This window comes from Molothrus aeneus, chromosome 12, assembly GCF_037042795.1.
Source record: "Molothrus aeneus isolate 106 chromosome 12, BPBGC_Maene_1.0, whole genome shotgun sequence".
Taxonomy (NCBI): domain Eukaryota; kingdom Metazoa; phylum Chordata; class Aves; order Passeriformes; family Icteridae; genus Molothrus; species Molothrus aeneus.
In genome coordinates, this window is record NC_089657.1 from 15,847,218 (window position 1) to 15,867,370 (window position 20,153).

Sequence of the window (20,153 nt, forward strand, 5' to 3'; positions counted from 1 at the left end):
AGGTATCAAACACACCAGCTCTGATCCTGCATCCTGCCTGCCTGGAGCCAAGTGCCATCAATCAGTACTGCAGAAATAATTTACACAGTCCTTGTGTTTTCAGATGGCTGAACTCCAAAAAGCAGGTTGGCTCAAATGTGCTCATCAGACATATGTATCAAACCCCTTAAAAAAGGACAGTGGCATTTCTTTCCCTCCAGTCAGAAGGGCAAGGACAGTGTTTTGTACCACTTTGTTTCCTTCCTCTCTTAGTGCGTGAGCAAACACTCAAACATCCACACCCTCTTAAAATTTATGAACAGTCACCCAACTTCCCTCCTCCTGCAAAGAAAGAAAAACAGCAACAACAACCAAAAAAAATCCACCAGAGAACCCCAAAAAAACCAAAGAGAACCCCAAAACAAAGCCTTGCTGTGGAAAACAGGCAGACTCTAGCAGGGCAGAAGAACCCAGTTTTAAAAAGCCCAAGTTTTAACTGCAGTGAATCTTGATTTTCAAACTCCAGCTTGTCATGCAAGGCTGGGAACACCAGATGTCACCACAGCACAGGCTGTCCTTCCTGTAAGACGAAACTGCAACCAAATGACAAAAATCTCCTCACACAGATTTTCCAGTACAGCAGCTACTTTGTTTCATAATATTCTTTGTTTCAACTTCATTTGAAACTTAACAAAACACAAAGTACTGATCTGGACCGCCATTTTTCAGAGCTGATAATCAAAGACAGCCTCCAATTAATGACTGAACCAGCATTTTTTGGCAATATATTTTTCCTAATAAGCTGTGCAGATAATTCTCTGCCTGAGATGATCTTCTCAAGTGGGATGTCAGCAGACACCACCCAGCCACAACTGAATGAAAATGAGCAGAAGGCACACACTAAGCTGAGGTGGGAACACACACAAAACTCCATCAGCAATCAGCCTAAAGTCCTAGCAGGGCACTCAGCAACCCTCACCCCACACTGCCCACAGAGCCCAGGGAAAGCCCCTGAGCCAAGCACCAGGAACAGCAGCTGACAAACAAATGCCACCATCAACAAACAAAGTGGTTCATGGGGTATTCTCATAGTCCATGGAAAAAAAAAATAGTTCAGGAAAAGAGAACAAAGTTATCTAAGGCTAAGGAAACACATTTGGCAAGATGAAAAACCTATACAAATTTGCCTGTCTTTTGCAAAGCAATACCCTCCAATACATCAATAAAACCTAAGATCTTGCTGTAGCAGACGTGTAAATGCATGGGTTTGCCAGAAGAATTAGTGAAATAGAGTATGAACTGGGCACAAAAACTGTCCCCTCCAGCAGTTACAGCCACTGGTGGTTTCAGGCCTTCAGCAACACAAGTGTTTCCTGGCACAAGGCAAAGCAAGGGTAATCCAGAGGATTCATTCATTCCAGCAAAGCTCTGCAGGCATACATGCAATGTCAAACCTGACTATTTTAAAGCAACATAAAGTGTGTTTTAAACACTCCACCACCTTTCCTGATGAGTATAGCCAGACTTATATAATAAATATACATACTTGCACTTACCATAAGCCACTGGGGTTAGCTTTAGGACGGTATGCAGTGGGCACTTCAGGTAGGGCAGTTGTTCTGAGAAATCAAACCACAAATTACACATGAAATACAGGTTACAACTGACTCTCCTGTTATGTTTCAGGTCAGCTACTTGAATAACTTTTTACCTAACAGGATATTTCTTTTCCTAGTATGCAACAGAGATGTTAATCAAAGCAAAAAACAACTACCACAGTATTTCAGGTGAGGAGCAGCTCAATAACATCAACTACCAAGTTATATGTGGGGGTCAAATACCAAAAAATACACTTGGGTACTTGCCTGGCAAAACCAGCCTCTGATGATAGAGCAAATTGTTAGAATTTATTGTGTGGAACCTTAAGCAGTAAATGTTCAAAAAAGCAGCCTGTTTGTAATGCACCAAGGAAGACTTACCTGCGGGCTTGTCAAGGAAATATGCGAGCAAGCAGCGCATGACAGCTTGGTGACAAATGACAAGCACATTCTCCTGCCTTTCCAGTTCCATAATTACTGGCTCCAGCCTCTGAACAAGATCTTCATAGGACTGGGTGGGGAGGAGAAACACAGAGCACATTAAAAAGGAAAAACTCTTTGAACAGGATATATATACAGAGGGAATCTTACTTTCATATTAGTCATCTTCTAAATATTATTTAGTGCACACATAAATACTCCAGTAATAATTTTCATTAAACTAAGAACACAGTTCAGACCTAAGCACTCACATAACACATTTTATTATACACATAACAAAACAAATCTCCCTCATAGGAAAGCTTAATTAAATTAGCCACTTTGATCAAGAATTTCCACAAAATCCCTAGGATTTAATTCACATCTGCAAATAGGAGTCTTGCATATTATTTTCCATAGCTCATCTTCAAAAGCATCTCTCTTCCAAGCCCAAATCTAGGAAGCTCAGCCAACAATCAGCATGCAAAGAGTTCACAAAGCCTGACTTGTTCAGGCTGCCCTTTCCAAACAAGCTGTAGGCATGTTGGAGTGGCCTGGTGACAGCAGCCACCATCCCACCAAGAGCCAGCACAAGGACTTGCTGGTGACCTGTCCTGCCTCACCATGCACAGGGAATTGCTGCTGCAGGGGAACAGCAGGGCTCCTGCATGGGCACAACTGAACTGAATTTCACATGCACAGTAAAGACACTGCTTCCAAAATGTGCCAGGTGCTTCCAAAATGTGCCAGGTACCACAGGTGGAGAGCTCAGCACATTGCCCAGCAGGGCAGGGACCGAGCACAGCAGGAAACCTTCACCCTGGTCCCCAGGCAGGAGCAAGTGGCACTGCTGACTGAGCCCTGGACAAGAGAAAGCCCCCTGAGAGCTGTGCAAACCCCTCACACTGCTACCGGACACAAAACTGCCTCAGATAAACAAGATCAACTCATCCCATCTCATACAACGCACGAGGGAGTTTGACATGCCAGTCACCATCCCCAGGACTGAACTGGTTGGAAAAACAAACACTCCTTGTTCAAACGCATGAGGAGAACTTGCTGCTTAATGACTGCCTCGTTAGCAGGACCGGGTCACACTGCCAGGGACACTGCTCTTGTCACAGTGATTGCTCTTGAGGAAGAAGGCAGAGCTCTGCTTCCTCACAGCTCAAGCAGGAGCAGCTGGGCCAATCCCTCCTCCCAGACCTCAGCCCCCAGCGATGGCCCTGTGACCATCTGGCCATCACTGCACTGCACTAGGGCTGCTTTAGAAAAGCCATCAGCAAGTTTATTTTCCCAGAGGCAAGGAGTTTAATAAGGTGGCTGGAGATTTCCCCAGCATTTCAGCCAGAGCTGCCTGCAAAACAGCCACCACCAAGAGCAGGGATGAACAGAAACAGGGCATCTTAGTAGCATGTTTGCATATGCAGCAGTTAAAGCCCTGCAATAATTCCTCCTGCATTATCACTGCAGGACCAGCACAGGAATGAAGTCTACAAGATCAAAGCTCTCCATTGTTTTCCTAAATTTATGGTTTTATTTTTCAAGCCCTGAATCAACAGAAGTGGTCTGGGCTCAATCCTTGCAAGATCCTATGTGCTTTTCCATGGAGAAAGGAACAACCTTTTCATTAATTTAAAAATTTGTTTTTCCTTCCTAAAGCCATCATGCATATATGCAAGAAGAAAAGGAAGTCCTTCAACTTGTGAGATTGAAAATAGCATACCTCTCCTTTAGGGTATCTGTATCTGTATTTGTCTTGGTCTCTCAGTGCAAATTCAAGAGGATAATTTTCCTGTATTTCTTCATATGTCATTTCTTCACACACTCCCTGTCAGTAATGAAAATAATTAAAAAACATGTATTCCCAGTAATGCAAAAAGCAGATATCACTCTTACATAAAACCATATACAAATAACCTTTAGAAGTTTTATTTTGCTACTCTGACACTTAAAATTGTCACATACAATAAACAGGGCACTCAGTTTGATTCAGAGGTGGTTAGGAGGAATCATTAAATCCCTTTACAGATGAAGTTACATCTATGGACAAAGCAAGGCCATGTTTTATCTATTGCACTTTCTTTTATATCTTACAGCTGCAGCTGGAAACTGCCAGCTAGCAAACCCCTCCCACCACAAACTTCTTTCCAAGCCAAACCAACCAACGCTTCATAACATCATGGCTTCTACAGAGGAATATTTTACTGGGAAAGACAAGAGAACAACAAATTAACAATGGCAAAATTCAGTGAAACATTTAGTCTTGTTTAATGTTTGTTAAGTAGTGACAATTATTTCCAAACTTTAGAAGCAGCTTCAATGACTTTCTATCCCATAAAAGACATATTTAAAAAGTAGTTAAAAAACTAAGTACTTTCTTCACCCCTAACAGTCAAAGCAACTTATTAGGCATTTAAAAGAGAAGAACTTACTGCATCTATCTCATTCAAAACCTTCCACTGCTCATAAGGCACTCCCAAGGCTTCAGCAGTCTGAATTGTCCTTTTCATTTGGCTAGTCCAAACTTTCAGATCTTTGATATTTTGCTCATTAATAAACTGTGACAAGCTTTTGGCAAACTGGAAGAAAAACCAAGAGACACTGGATGAGGGCTCAGAGCCAACACAGGGCGTTGAGTTTAGAATACAGGGGTTCCAGCCTCTGTAAGCTCACTGTAGCTTTTCCAAAAGACTGTCAAAGGTTTTGCTAAGAAATACAACCTACTCCATTATCCAAGAGGGACAGCAGAAAGAAAAGAAGCACAAGGAAAATACAAATTTTTAGCAGTTCCTAGCTTTCCTTCCACTAATTTTCCTTTCAGCTTTAAGTTGTGTACACCTTCCCAATTACCCAACTAGTCAGGATTTCACAACAATATAGTTAAAAAATAAAGCCCTCTTGCCAACTGCTTTGTGGTGTGGGATAAAAAGGAATTTTAGCCAACAGAGAGACACACAGATAAAAAGAGTACAAACCACAACACACAAAGTGCCCGTCCTGTTTCCACTACCCAAACACGCAACTAAAAAAGTCCTTTAAACTCATTAGGAGGAAAAGGCTGTAGAGGAGGAAAGCTGCAAGTGCCCAGCACAAACACACACAGAGCTCACAGTTACACCTGGCTGCAGGTACATACTTCCTTCCCCCTGACAGACAGCCCAGGATCTCCTCCTATCCTCCCCTTGAGGTTGAGCTCGCTCTCCCCGTGGCGGCAGAGGTAGATTGACCGAGGAGTCACGTGGATATTCATGAGGTAGTAGACAATCCGGCTCTGGATGTGATCCATCACTCTGTTCACCAGGTAACTCCTTCCAACATCCATAATTTTAATGTAAGAAAGATCCCTTTCATGAGCAAGTTACAAAAAAAAATAAAAAAAAGTAAGGTTCCACATTGTTGTTATTAGCACGTAGCACAATCTTTCCACCCTCTCTGCTATGAGACAAAGGGGAGACAAGCCAAAGAAATGAAAAAATCCTCATTCAGCCACAGAATAAGCATTAGTCCTAGGAAATAACACAGTGTTCCAAAGGTACAGGATGAACTTTATTCCTTTCACGTGGAGCTGCTCACATCACTTTCTTTTCTGCCTCCTTTATTTGCACTTCATCCAAATCTAGATCCTACCCTTGGAAAAATGCAGCCCACACACTGAAAAGGAGATTCAGTGGAGTCACTTAAGTTACCACAGCTAAATAAGATATACAGCTATTTTACAATACCATTTGGGGATTTTTTCCCCAGGTTACAAACACTTTCCATCACCAAGTGCTTGTCTGATTGCACCCAGGGGCCAAAAGGAGTGGTCACTAATTACCCATCTCATTTAATCCCTCCAGAAAAGTAGGGCACCAGAAGAGCCTGGGAATAGTCTGAAGCAAGACATTTTCTCAACTGCTCTGTGAGCAACCCTTTGTTAACTGTACTGTAATCTACCCCACCACTATGTTCTCTCAGCATCAGACAGCTTGTAATTTCAATTTTCACTGCTTATCCTTTATCACCTGAGCCATAATTCTAGAGCAGCCGCTCATTCGAAGATGTCTCATAAGCTGAAAATAACCACTATTGGTTACTAGCTATGTGTTTGAGACACCACACTGCAATGAAACAAGGAAACTAATAATAAAACCAAAGAGAGGCAGTGAGAAACAGGCACCAGCACCCTGACTCCTGCCTGTGTTCCTTGGAGTTAATCATTGCCATTCCAGGCAGGCTCAGCCATTGGGTCCATCACAGGAATTACACACATGAACTGAGCCAGCTCCACGCTGCTCACGCTCAATTACATTAAAATGCAGCTCAGCCTTCCCTGCAGCTCTGGCTGCAACAAACCAGCAGCACCTGGGATGGCTGCAGCTCCAAATCCTACTCTGAAATGCTGGGCTGTAGCACGAAGAAAGGGGCTCCTCCTCACATGATTCATCCCTACCTTATTTTCAAGAGTTCAAAGTTAATAAAAACCAGAAGAATGCTTTGGCATGAGGACAAATAATGTAGCTAAGACAGTTTCTCAGAGCCCTGCACCTGCAGGATAATTTTGCAAGCACAAATAAATTAATTCACAAGTCACATTTTTAAGACTGATGTGTTCATAATTAACCTTAACCATGCCAACCAATTAAGTTATGCTTACAAATCACTCACGTCTCCTCTATGTATCAAAAAAACCAAGTACCAACCAACCACCGTAGAAAGTCTGGAATAATTGCTAAATGCTGGTTCTATACCAGAAGAATAAATACTATTCCCCAAGTGGGAAAATCAAAAAGAATATTGTCCCAGACTAGACTCACTAGCCAATTTTCCTCTAACAAGGAAGTTTCCATGCTACACCCCCAGAGTCAACACTCTCTAATTTGCCAAAGGGGAGAGAGATCAAGCCACTAAAATAATGACCTGAAAGCCCTAATCCCCAATACAGGATGCCCCAACCCTTAAAATAACATTTTAATAATATTGTGATCAGCAGCAGTAATAACAGTGTTGTTTCATCACTCACTTGTCCAGAGTTTCATCTAAAGTCTCATACGAGTTCTTGTAGCACTCTATTCTTTTCATGAAGTCTTCTGTTGCTTCATCATTACTACAATCCACATAGTCAGGACTGCCCAGCTTCACTTGCTGTTTAAAATAAAACCAGGAGAACAGTATTTAAGTTTCCTTCCCTTCTTCACAGATGTTTAAAGAAATAGGGAATGGGATAACACAACAAAAAGTTTGTCTGCAACTTCATTAAAATACATGTAAAGCAAAAAAACCCCCAACTCTTCAGAGAATTAAATTTCTGAGCTAGTAACATTCACATGGACAGGGGGAAAAAAAATGAATTTTTTTCCATTAATGAGAGCTAACGTGAGGTTTTTGCTATTGGAAGTTCTTATAATGTACTTCTAAAAATACTAAGCTACTTTAAGCCTCCCAATATCAAGCAAACTTTCCCTTACTCACCACAATGTTTGCAGCAATGACCTCTGGATCAACACATACAGACTCCACAAAAAAGGTCTTCAGTCCAAATGGGAGGAAGAACAGAAGGGAGGAAGAAGGAAGATGCATGAGAACACCTCTGGGTACTAACACACAAGCAGCATGTCACCCACTTCCATGCCAAGGCCTTTTTCCTCCATTTACTCAGAAAGCTTCTCCAGACCCTCTCACCAGAAATCCCTGGCTCCCCATCCCATGACACATCATGCTCTCTGCTCTTTTCCCCAACAATGCTTGCAAGTGGAAAATTCTTGCAGTAGAAAAAACGTAGGATGGAAGAGGAAGAAACAATTGCAGAGGATGCTAGTTCAGCCCCACAAACAGTAACTAACATTTCTGAATTAACATTTCAGAAGCTTCCCAGGTCATGGAGAAGCCTCACTTATAAAGAGGCTTGTGTTCTGCTGTGTCAAAGGCTTACAGAGATTAAGTTTAGAGAAAATGAAAGATGACTGGAGAACTGCTAAATGTAAAACCAGAAGCCAGAAAACCACTAAGTTTTTGGTTTGTCCAGAACTAACACAGGACCCCCTTCATGCTCCTGCAGCAAAGATCTGAACTGCATGAAGAACCATACTTTAAATGTTCTTTCTGCACTGCACTCATGACCACACGTCCAGGAAAACAAAATTGAAGCTGTAGCACAAAATACATTAGCTCCAAACAATGCAAACACTAAAGATGAGAAAAATGAGGACTGAATGACTTCTTATCGGAGGAACACAGAATACGTTATTAATTTAATTAATTAATTAATCATCCAAGAAAGATGTGGCTCATGCTAGTGCACTTGGAGTACAGATAAGGGCAAAATGCAATAGCTCAGAACTGCTTTGCTTTGACTCACCTTATATCCATTTTCTTCACCAAATTTATAAATAGTTTCTCTACGTTCTCGAGTTGTGTTTGTAGCATCAAAGACCTAGGAATAATCAAAGGGAGAGAGAAAAAGGAATTTAAAAAGCAGCGCAGCCTGTGGGAAGCACTGTGTTAGTAACAACCCAAATATGGATTTAAAGTCCCTCAGTGAAAAGGAAAGCAATGGAAACTTCCCTCTACCCCACTATCTCAACATGCTCAACAAGAAAACAAAGACATTACTACTTTACACATATTCTCTCAATACTAAAATTTAGTAATACTTTGGAAGCAGCTCTAGCAGAGCTGCTAGAGCTGCTTCCAAAGTATTTTCTGGATTTGGAAAAGGAAATCAGAATTTAACCTAGCACATAGTACAGGAGAGAATCTTCCTCCTAGCCCCTTATCAGCATTAAATATTAATGCACAAGTTTTTAGTGAACTTATGCTACAAAAAAAAAAGCTGCAGTTCAATAGGCTGTTCAAATGCAAGTGTAAAACTTGCAAGAGTTGTAAATCCTGCCCATGAATAACACCATCAATGCAGCCATTTTTCTAGGAACTCAGTTTATCTCTGAACACATCAATGTTTTACTGAAGTATGAAGTTTGCCAAAGGATAACATTTACTTCATGCATCCAGCAGAACTTATGGTTAATGGTTTTCCCTGTTTAGTTAATAAAAACCCCAGAGTTGTGTCAGTAGTCTTAAGACAAAAATTTTTAAAATTACTCTCAACATGCAATGTCAATAGTTGAGGAACTGATGTTTTGCATTCCATTATTTAATACTAAAGTATGCACTAACTCATTATAAGTTTCTCCTGCTCTTTTCAGACATTTCTCATGCCAGCAATAAGTGCCAAGAGGGTACTTTTTGTTCAGCAAGTCTTTACCTTCCACTTGGAACACTAAACTATCAAACAGACATGCAAGCAAAATGACAGATGTGTTTAATGGCCCATTGTGGAACACTGTCCTATAGCAATGTGAAGGGAAGGTGGACTTTTTTCTTGGTGTTATCCTCTTCTCAGCTAACCCCTCAAATCAAAGGTAGCTGCTCAATATGGCATCAACACCTTGAAATCCAGCACTCACTTCACTGCAGCAACAAGGCAGACCTAACTGTCAAAGGCAAGAAATCTGGTGTACTGGCCAGCTGCTGCAATCACTCAGGCTGTGTATAATCCAGCAGACACACAGAGTTTGGTGCAGAGGCACCTCAAGAAGGTGTCTCCAAGAGGGAACTTACGGCCACGTGCCCGTTCTCCTCGCTGAGGTACTGCCGGACGTCGTTCAGCGCGGCTAAGGCACACTGTCTGCACAGGGAAAGAGCCACAAAATACACATAAAGGACTTTGCTATGCACTTGGGACCAAAGGGCCCTGGGAATGTTAAGATAATCTAGCTCAAAAACACAGACCTCCCTCCAAACACGGGAAAAAGCCAACAGAGGTCAGCCAAGCTGCACTAAGGAAATGTGGTCATGTCACCTTGCTCCTCTGTGTCACTGACACAGCTACACACGTTCACAGAACACCATCAATTTGGCTGACCAGGACACACTTCCACTGATCTAAAATAACATCACTGAAACATCCCTGTAACTGTATGCTTTTCCCAATAACCTATTAATTCATAACTGCTTCTTAATTCGATTTGCAAAATAATAAACAAATTTAACCAACTCAAGGCCTTTATCTTGTGGCACTAAGTTGGAGAGGGAACTATTTTTCAGTAATCTACTTACTCTCTTTTGAGCTATTGTGTGAAAACTGCTTATGCAGAAAAAATTTGTTAAAACAGAGAGCAAAACAAAGGTAGCATCAAGTATTAGTGACTGAGGTGAAATATCATCCCACTGCAGTCACCAACCCAGTGCAATTAGTAGTGGAGACAGCTGAGGACACAAACACCAAAAATCCCCACCCTGACATACTTTACACTTGTGTTAAATCTGGACAAGAACACATGAATATGCAACTTTCCTCTGTCCCCAGCATTAGCATTATCTTCAAAGTCCATTATGATTCGTAACACATCAGTAATGCTGGAGGGCAACATTGTACAGGATTTACTTGTTAGCAGAACAAAGCCCCATTTATTCCCAGTAAGTACAGCCTCTCTGCAGTACCAACATAAAAGCCTGCCCATTTCAACAGCCCTTCCCTACATTACTTCTAAATTTTGACTTCCAGACTGAAATTCATAACTCCTCTATTTACCACCTTCTGGAAGCACAGCTTTATCTTGAAAGAGAAATGAAGGCTTTTGGATCCTGACAGTATTTCCACATTAGCACAGTTAACAGATGTCAGGAGCTGAGATTCATCACCCAGATCTTCACTGAATAAATACAAACCCTCTTTACTCATTGCTAACCAGGCAGATCATGTCACACAGCCCATTTCATGCTACATCCCTCACCACTTAGCCTAATAGGTGGCACAGAGGCACATTAAAAGGTTTGGCTCTACCTGAAAGCAAAAGGTAGTGCCTTGCAAGGCTAATGCACCTCATAACTGCTCCCAAGGATTGGGAGGCTCTTCTGCAGCCTGTTCTCCTTTGGCTTTAGCAACACTCTAATGCTGAGGGGGAAAAAGGGAAGAGAGAGGAGGGACAAGGCAAGGGACAGCCACAAATGAAAGTCCAGACATTTTTTATGCATAAGGAAAAGCTGAATTAAGAACAAGACAGTCCATATTTTAAGTAGCCTAAATAAATACTATTTCTATCCATCTCAAATTTTCATTTCCTTCTCATTTCACACTGCACGCTCTAAGTGCTTTCCTGAACACACTAAAAAGTACAGTGAGTGTCCAAGAAAGTGAAAAGGCCTTCTTGCTTGATCTCCTCTAGGGAAGATGCAGCTCCCTCTTGCTCTGACCCTTCTCCCATCCACTCTTTCTTCTCAAGGTCTACCCTACATTAAAGCACAGCCTCTTTCCAGGCAAGAGCAGAGACTCAAATGCTTCATCTGGACACAGAACTCTGCTTCTCTCCTTGCTTTGCACAGCATTAGCAAAACATGGCAATTTTTGAGGCTGTGCATTGAGGGAATGAATGAGGCACCTGCATGGTGGCCAAACCCACAATTTCAGGGAGAAAATTATCACATTTGATTCTCACTCATTTAAACAGATGATGATTAATACATTCAAAGTGCTCCAGATAAACAATTTCATTATACAAATCAAAAAGAAAAGCAGTTATGTGGGGTTTTTTTTCCTTTATGAAGCAAACAAAAGCTCTAAAATGGAATTTTAGGAATTATCCAGCAGAAAGAGTCACATTTATTAGCTGGTACTTTACAAGAAGGTAGGAAAAGTTATAATTATCTGTTAAAATAGTTTTTGAGTGAAAATATCCTAGACTATCTACAGGATTAACAGTAGTCACATCCTAATGAAAATTAATCAAGAAAGACTTCTCCCAATTTCTGATGCTTGAGATGAAGCAACCAAGAAAAAAAGACCCCCAAATTTTAAACAGCCTAAAGAAATCACTATTCCACCTTTCTAGAATGTCTTTGCCTGCAGTCTCCATAAGGGTCTTCTTGATCATACAAAAATGCAACTTCAAGCAATCTCTAAGAGCAAATTAAACAGGATATCCTTTTAATACAATTAGCATGGTGTACCAAGCACAATCAAAACTTACTTCCTGATTTTCAAGCCTTCTTCATTGTCAGGCAGGAAGAATTCAAAGGATTTATATTTTTTCACCAAATCTCGACGATACTGACCAACATTAAATTCTGCCAAGAGAAACCGGCATTAGCAAGAGCCAACAACAGAAACATGAAAAGGTCATGGCAACTTTGAAACCAAACTTCCTGCAAAGATAAAATAACTTAGCCTGTAAGAAGTCAATCTATCATACTTCTTTTTGTGTTTTGTGAGGTTTAAAATAGCAAGACAGCAATAAATCTTGGAAATAGCTAAAGAACGTTTGGGCTGTAGTCACTCTACTTCAGTGGCCACACTGTAGTGCCTTTGTCCGCCAGTTTGCCTGGACAACAAAAAGAAATTCTTTCCTCCTTTTCAGGAGTCACTCAAAGTCTATAAAGGAATAGTAATGATTATTGGTATTAATAATAATTTATACATAGAAGAAAAAGCTAATTATAATAATATGTACAGTGAAACAGTATTCAGATAGCACCTCCCAAAACTTACAACTCTTATTTCAGCACAAGGCAGAGCTCTAAATAGAACTAAACAATCTTGCTTTAAGTAAACAAAACTTAAAATTCCAGTAGTGAAAACATTTTTTCAGAACCCTGCTCTAATATTTCTATTCCTTAAGGATTAGTATTTCACAACCCTTGTTCCACTTACTGGAAAAAAAAAAAGAAAAAGATAAATTGCTAAAACAAAAAAAAAAATCATTTTAAAATCATCTTAAGTATGAAACAATCTCACTGTGATCTCATCTCAGTGGTCAAAAACTACCTAGTCCTTATCTGGGCAAAGGTGCAAAAGGTCCATGGCCAAACACAATATCAGGTATGGGATTAGGGCAAAACAGTTCTGCTTTGCCCCAGAGCAGAATGACACTGAACCCTAATTAATTTCATTCAATGGCTCTGAAAGCAGGCCTCTGAAATACAATTCATGTTGAAGTTGTTTCAGACCTAGAGGTTTTTTCTGTGGAACTGCAAAGCTTTTGGTTTTGTTTTTTTTAACATTAAACCACACTGAAGTATTCTGTTTGAGATGCTGCCAAGGTACAACTCTAATTGCCAGACTTCATTTCTGGAAAGAGGAAAAGAAGCAGTAGACTCAATTACAAGGCTGTAGTTAAAGAAGACATAGAATAGAAGAGCTCATGAACCAGCAGCTGTATACAGATTGCTGCTGGGACTGGAGGCAGAGCATAAAGATACAATAATTATTATTCTCCCCAAAAGTCAAATTCTGTTTGAGCTCAGCAGTGTTGATGGAATTCATCATGGCATGGATTACAGAACAATCCAGGTGATTATGTGATGGTGATTTTAATAAGCACTGGCCACAGTGGCTAAATGAAAAGGTGGGTCCTTGTAAAACATAATGAATTTCATGAGAAGGAATAGTAACTGCCAGAAGGCCAGAGGAGAGGAAAAAGTGCTATCTAGTGGGACAATCTCCAGCCTTTATTCTTAGCAGCCATGCCTATGGAAAAATTTCCCAAAGCTCACTGGTATCACAACCACAACTATTCAAAAAAGCTTCCAAGGCTTAGTATCTCAAAACCACACTGCAACACAATTCTATTCAGACATCTAATTGACCTCATTTCCTTCAAAAAGCACAGACAGAAGTCCCCTGTACTTTTAATCATTTCCCATTCTATACAGCAGAGGATTTTGGAAAGAAGAAAACACAGAAATGATGACTGAAATGATTTAACCATCACCAAAAGCCTGGGCTATTTACCTCCACCTTCTGTTCTTGAACTCTCCAGCTTGCTTAACATTACATGAAAAGCTGGCATTTATCTTTTCTCTGGTTTACATAACCTCATAATTTGAACCATCTGTCTCAGAGAACAAGAACTCCTGCTAAATTAAGCACACACTAATTTTCAGACATTAAGAGCCAAAGGGTAGCAGATGTTAGGGCTACTTGATACTGATCCTCTATCAGTTCAGTCCCACCAAGTGGAAGAATTATGGAAAATGTCATCTATCCCCTCAGCCAGGCAGTGAGGTGTTTCACATTGACTTCAGTAAAATTGCATCACTGAAGACACAAACAGAAAGGCTCTGTGGTTTTACTGAGGAAATCTCAGCCACCCTTTCTAACAAAGACAAACAATACTCACCAACCAAGGACAGAAACTCATATGGCAACTTTAGGCTGCATATTTTTGTAAAATCAGGCAGCAATGTTCTACCTGTTTTTCACCAAGAACAAGTGTGTGTGTTTTCTGATGTGCTGCTCACAGTGGCCCACAGAATTTTTCCTACAGCTGAGCCAAACCCCACCTGCAGTACAATTAGTATTTGGGATACATCCAACCAAGCATGAGCCAGATGTGGATAATATCTTTCTTGCTGTCCAATACTGGACTTTTGCTAGTCAAAGAGCACACAGTGTAGTGCTCAAACTCAATGACATTTATACATAACACATCTCATAAATTTAAGTTACATGTGTGTCTAACATACAAGCATTCTGTCACCTTGGATATAGGCTAAACTGCTTGAATTGTTATTCCATTTTAGCCTAATGGATAAAACTGAACTCTGAACTAGCTGATACTGGTCATCAGAAGGGTTAAACCACGTGAAAAGAGTCAAAATCAAGTGATAATTTAAATCCTGTAAACTGTCATACTTATTATATCCCCCATAATGTCTCCTCTAAATAAAGCACATTATACAAGTTCCTAGAAACTTAAGAAAACACCCACACAAAAAGCTTTACCCTAGAATCAAAAGGCAGTTTAAATATAGGCCAGAATTTTTCATCCTGACTTCTTAGAGCAACTAGGAAATACATCTCTGAACAGCCAGCCAAAACTCCACACTTTAGTATGACCTCATATGTGTAGTGTCATTTAAATTATAGGCATAAAGCTACTATTACTGCACTGGAAACAGAATCACAGCATACCAAACGTGTCTTGCTCTTCTGCAGAGAGACAGGAGAAGGAAGGGGAGGTGGCTGCTCAGAACCTCAAATGCACTTAGGTCCTGTTTACTGGGCCCACAAGATACCACAGGAGCCCAGAGAGGTCCTTGGCAAAGCCAATTTGAGCCATTTCCTGCCCAAAACACACACAGGAATCTTTAAGGAGGTGATAACAAGTTGCTGCCTCAGTCTTTGGGCTCTTAGTACTTAGACAAAGAACTGCAAGTCATTACACAAACATAAAAAGTAAAGAACTGCAAGTAGCACAAAGTTCACAGAGAAAAAAAAGATGGAGAAGTCGGGAAGTTTAACCCAGAAGTGCCGACTGCTCAACTGCTTGTAAACAACATTCCTTTTCACCTACATGAAGAAAGGAAAAGGGAAACAAGGAAAAAATAAATAAACAAAAAGGAGCAATGCTTATGATAAGCAAAAAAGTTTGAGTTAGGCATCTGACAGAACAAGAAGATAAAGGGACAGTCAACATAATTTGATTAATTAACATGTAAACAGCAACATGCCTGTGTATGTTATTGCTTAAAAATACATTAACAAAGCAGAAGGATTTTAAGTAGTCAAACTTGGCAACAAATTTACTGGAAATCAGGTTTATAAACCACCTAAGGTTGTGCTCTGTCCTGCTGTAAACAGTAAAGCCATCACCTTTTGTGGGCACTCCAATCCAGTTTAAGTAGCGTGTCAGCTTCTTGGAGATGTAGGTTTTTCCTCTTGCTGGGAGACCCACCATGACAATCAGAGTAGGGCAATTGGTCATACATACTGCAAAGGAAACACAGGAAAGCAGGATTTACCAACAGCATGCCCACAAAGCAGAGACTGCTGTGGCTGCAGGGGAAAGCCCCTCTCTGTGAGCTCCCCAGGAAGGTGCCCCCCCAAGCAGCTCATGCACTATGTCACCATTTGGGGCTCCACAGCAGGACAGGGACCCTGACCACCCTTTTATGCTGAATTTTGGAGGGGTGAGCCAGTGGTAGTGCAATGATGGACATGTGAGGTGTAAACAGGCAGGAAAGAAGAAATCTGTGTGTTTGCACACAGGAACAAGACCAAAAATAAAGGCAACTGACATCTTATGACCCTGTGTACCTCAGTTCAGTGTTTGCTTTGAAAGGAAACAGCAAGGTGTACAGTTTTTAAATAATTTTTATATTTTTAAGACAAGAGCTAAACATTGTTCAACCTTTTCTTGATTTTGAGCAAAACGAGCATGACAAGCACATCTCAATACATTATAGTAAAACAAGCTACTCACTACTGATTATTTCTCCTTTAAGTATAATTAACAGTAAAATCTCTCTTGAGCAGAGCTCATTTTGGCTGTTACTAAGAATAAGACAAGTATTCTATACAATCAAGTATAATAATCTAATATAGATATATGTACACACTCTTAATCAAAGCCATAGCATTTAATTAAAAAAAAACTCAACAGTGTAGGAGGCTGAAGGAGTTGTATTTATAATCTGAAAACCTTGAGGCATTTCCTTTCAAATCACAAGTTTTTGAACATTTTAACAGCACAAAACTAAGGATACCTTGCATTAATCTATCACAGCTACAAGGAACTGCCTAAAAAGAAAGAAGATATTAAAGTGATGCAGATACCAGCAGCTCCCTCCACCCTGTATTTTTAAGGGAATTCATTTCTATACAATCCACGTGTGTATCAATTTCCTCAGTGCCTGGACAGAGGAGACATCAATTTACTCCAAAAGACCAAATGTCAGTGATTAGCTGTAAGGCATAACTGAACTGAACTATTGTACAAAGGGCTCTGATTGCTCAAAATTCCCAAACTCTCATCCCACAGAGTCACTTTCATAAATCTGGTGCAGAGTTCACATAACTGAATCCAAAAAGAACAAGCAGATTAGCAAAGACAGATGTGCTGTTTTAAAATGCACATTGAAAGACACAAACCAAAAAACATTAAAAATACACCACTTTTCATGAGGGAGAGGAGGTAAAATGGTGCCCAACCTCAAATCCATGAAACAGGCAACTACTCCCTGTAATGACAGCTACAGGGAACTAAATGCAAAGCAAAACAGATTCATCCAAACATGATCAAGTCTCTGGAAGGACACTGATAAAAAACCTCAGAGTAAGTTCCTCTGTGCAGAAGCCTATAAACAAGAAAAGTATTAATTTCTTTTCCTCTTTGTCCTAAGTTCAGGCTGTGAAGCCTCTCTCCAAGAGGCTGAAGTCTCTAGGGAAACAACAGCTCCGTGGAGTGCCAAGAGCACAGTGCTTATTAAGTTAACAGCCTTGCTTCCTGCTTTAAGGACAGTGCAATAAAATACTGAGGTGAGAGAAACCCCTGGGCCCCAAGAAATGTTAAGAGAAGACATTTTTCTTCAAAGCCTGTTCAAAAGGTCCTTCACCTGAAACACCCAGCTCAAGTTTTCAACAATTTTTCAGTACTTCACTTACAAGCGAAGTAAGAGCAGTAAAAGACAAACGGGGATCTGTACACAGCCCCAACTCCTCCTGTTCTGCAAGGAACTGTGCTGCAACAGGCTTTTCTACCCATTTCAAGCAAAATATACCAACTTTTTGTTCTGAGAGCACCTCCATTTTTTTTTTCTTTTTTCTGCTGCTGGGGTCAGCCATACAAATTTCACCTTCTGACAGAATATTTGTCTTCTGGTAATGCAACTATAAACCTGTACTGGAGTAAAACTGAAGTCTGGGAAGCTTCCACGAAGAGTCCTGCAAACCACTTAAATTAAATGGCTGCTTCACAGATTATATCAACAACTAAATTTCTAAATTAAGTCCTACTTAAGGCCTGCATGGGTTTGTGATATATTTTCTAACCAAGCAGCAAACTTGATCAGATCAACCCAACTACAACATGCACGAGGGACATTCAGTGTGCTAGTCTGCTACCACCTGCATTTTTACAGATATTTCCTCAAAGAAAGTACAAAACTAGCAAAGCTGCCTTTGTTAGAACCCCGTGTGTCCAGTTTAACAGGCACATCTCACCCGTTACTCCAATCATTCTGGTGAGTAACCAGAGAGCAGAAACCAAGAGAAATATCCCAATAAACAAGTGGCAGTCCTACTCTTGTTAGGTGCCAGGCTGACCAAGAGTGCATTTATTCTATAAAGACAGATGCCCCTGTCTTTGTAAGGAGGAACACCACTGATACCAATGATCCCAAATCTGCTTTTACAAAAAGCCACAGCCCTGTAAGCAACACTAGACAGGACATGGTGCTACAGGAATGTGCCACCCCTCAGGGCTTGTCCTTAACCAGAGGGGGGCTGCAGCCATGCATGGCCATCTAATCCAGAACACCAAACATTTCTTTAGTGCCCTGAATTTTAGACTATGAGCTGCCCCCCTGTCACAGGTGGCACTCAGTGACAAATACACCTGTGCATTGGCAAGTAGAACCAAAGGCACCTGTGCTGGCCAAAACAGCCCATCCACAGCTAAATGGCAGGACTAAAAATAAAAGCACACAAAACAGCTATTTCACTTCTTCTGTACCTCAGTGTAGCATTCTCAACACACAAAGACTCAGCACAGCAGACTTTATTTCCTCCCTTATGATCCTATGTAATTAACAATGCTTAATTTTGCTCATTAGCTGAATAAAAAAGTTAAGACCAGAACAGAATGTCAAGTTCTGGTATGTATCAAATGGATGTATCAAATACTCCAAAGAAATTAACTGTCTTTCACTTTATCTAAACCACAGCTTTCTCAACAGAACACTGCCAACACTCCCTGCAAGCAGGGGGAAATAGTCATTCCCAAGGAGGTATTTTCAATATCAGTGTCTCATGGCTTACATTTTCCCTTGAAGAAATGTAAGCAAGTTTGACACGAGGAAGTAAGCTAACAAAAATAGCCAAACATATCACAAATTACATATATCCCACTGGCACAGCACCTCACCATCATTCAATTTATATTAAAAAAACTTCAGTGTGGGTTACAGGTGTGTGAGTTAGAGCCAAGACAGACTCCTAAAGGCAGCCTTCACTCCTTACCACTGGATTGTCTGGTTTATCTTCAGAAATATCTCTACACAGAAAATAATCTCATTTTTCACTACTGCTTTGCATACGTAACCCCTAAGGGTTTCTGACAGCCCCAACCTGTGGATGTGCCATCAACACTGATTTTGTTAGAGGAACACAAGCACTCAGAATAGTAAAACAAAACTTACAGCTTGTACACCATTGTCTTCAGTCAGTTTTTTCTTTAAAGCAGATGCTTGTGATATACACACTTAGGAGTGCATGTTTATTAACAGCATCGCCAAAGAGAGGGAACACAGAAAAAAACACACCCAAAATTCCAATCAGTGAAGGAAAATGGCCAAATGATGAAATGCTGCAACTGAAGCAAAGTCATTATCCCAGTTTAATATTCCTTAAACATTAGAACAACACAGCAAGTTGCAGCTCGAGAGTAAAATTATGACTGCCTACCCTTCCTAAAGTTTAAGACTTAACAGTCAAGGAGAAAGAAATGACATGTTTATTTCTTGCTTCTATTGTGAAATAACACAAATGCAAAAGAAGGTTGTGAAACCAAACTGAGACATGGAACAATCTAGATGAGCTGTGCTGCAATTCATCAGCCCTCAAAACTTTTTTGGATCTTGTGAAATCCGAGTCAAGAGTTGATATCTTCCAGGTTCACTTACTACCAAACAAATTATCAGCTGTCCTTCCCTTTGACCCAGAATTAGATTTTGTTTTTTCCTTGTACGTGTTAAGGACACATGTTTTTTTGTATCAAGCTGTTACTGTTAGAGATTAGAAGTTTACAAAGTGTTCTTGCAGTTTATATGGCCTTCAATTCAAGGCCTATTCTCCAAAAATCCTGTGCTATTTAGAGGCTCATACACAAATATCTCTGACTTTAAGCCAACACAACCATCTTTCCAAATAAGGTCAGCCCTACACGTTTTTCCCATCCCTTATCCAAGTTAACCATTGTTAATCCATCATATCTTTTTGATCAACAATGACCAGTCTCCCTTCTTTGCATCCCATGGGGATGAGTTCCCCATCCTGCTGTTCTTCCTGAAAAGCATCTGCTCCTAGACCTGAAGAAGTCCACCATCTTCTAATTTGTATCTCCTCTTTTTATCCAAACCACCAGTTTTTACCATCACCTTGGTCCAAGGGTTTCAGAA

At 40.5% G+C, this 20,153-nt stretch overlaps 1 protein-coding gene across 2 annotated transcripts in view; it reads right to left on the reverse strand.

The window, feature by feature from the left end:
* Positions 1–20,153, reverse strand: part of LOC136561527 (6-phosphofructo-2-kinase/fructose-2,6-bisphosphatase 4) — a 51,226-nt gene that overhangs the window by 12,325 nt on the left and 18,748 nt on the right. For both annotated transcript variants that reach the window (XM_066557868.1, XM_066557867.1), the window contains exons 2-12: positions 15,631–15,747; positions 12,008–12,104; positions 9,600–9,666; positions 8,338–8,412; positions 7,452–7,508; positions 7,003–7,124; positions 5,137–5,344; positions 4,433–4,579; positions 3,724–3,828; positions 1,959–2,088; positions 1,536–1,598 (exon numbers count right to left, since the gene is read on the reverse strand). In XM_066557868.1, coding sequence (XP_066413965.1) covers positions 1,536–1,598; positions 1,959–2,088; positions 3,724–3,828; positions 4,433–4,579; positions 5,137–5,344; positions 7,003–7,124; positions 7,452–7,508; positions 8,338–8,412; positions 9,600–9,666; positions 12,008–12,104; positions 15,631–15,747 — 1,188 coding nt within the window. The remainder of the gene's footprint in view (positions 1–1,535; positions 1,599–1,958; positions 2,089–3,723; positions 3,829–4,432; positions 4,580–5,136; positions 5,345–7,002; positions 7,125–7,451; positions 7,509–8,337; positions 8,413–9,599; positions 9,667–12,007; positions 12,105–15,630; positions 15,748–20,153) is intronic.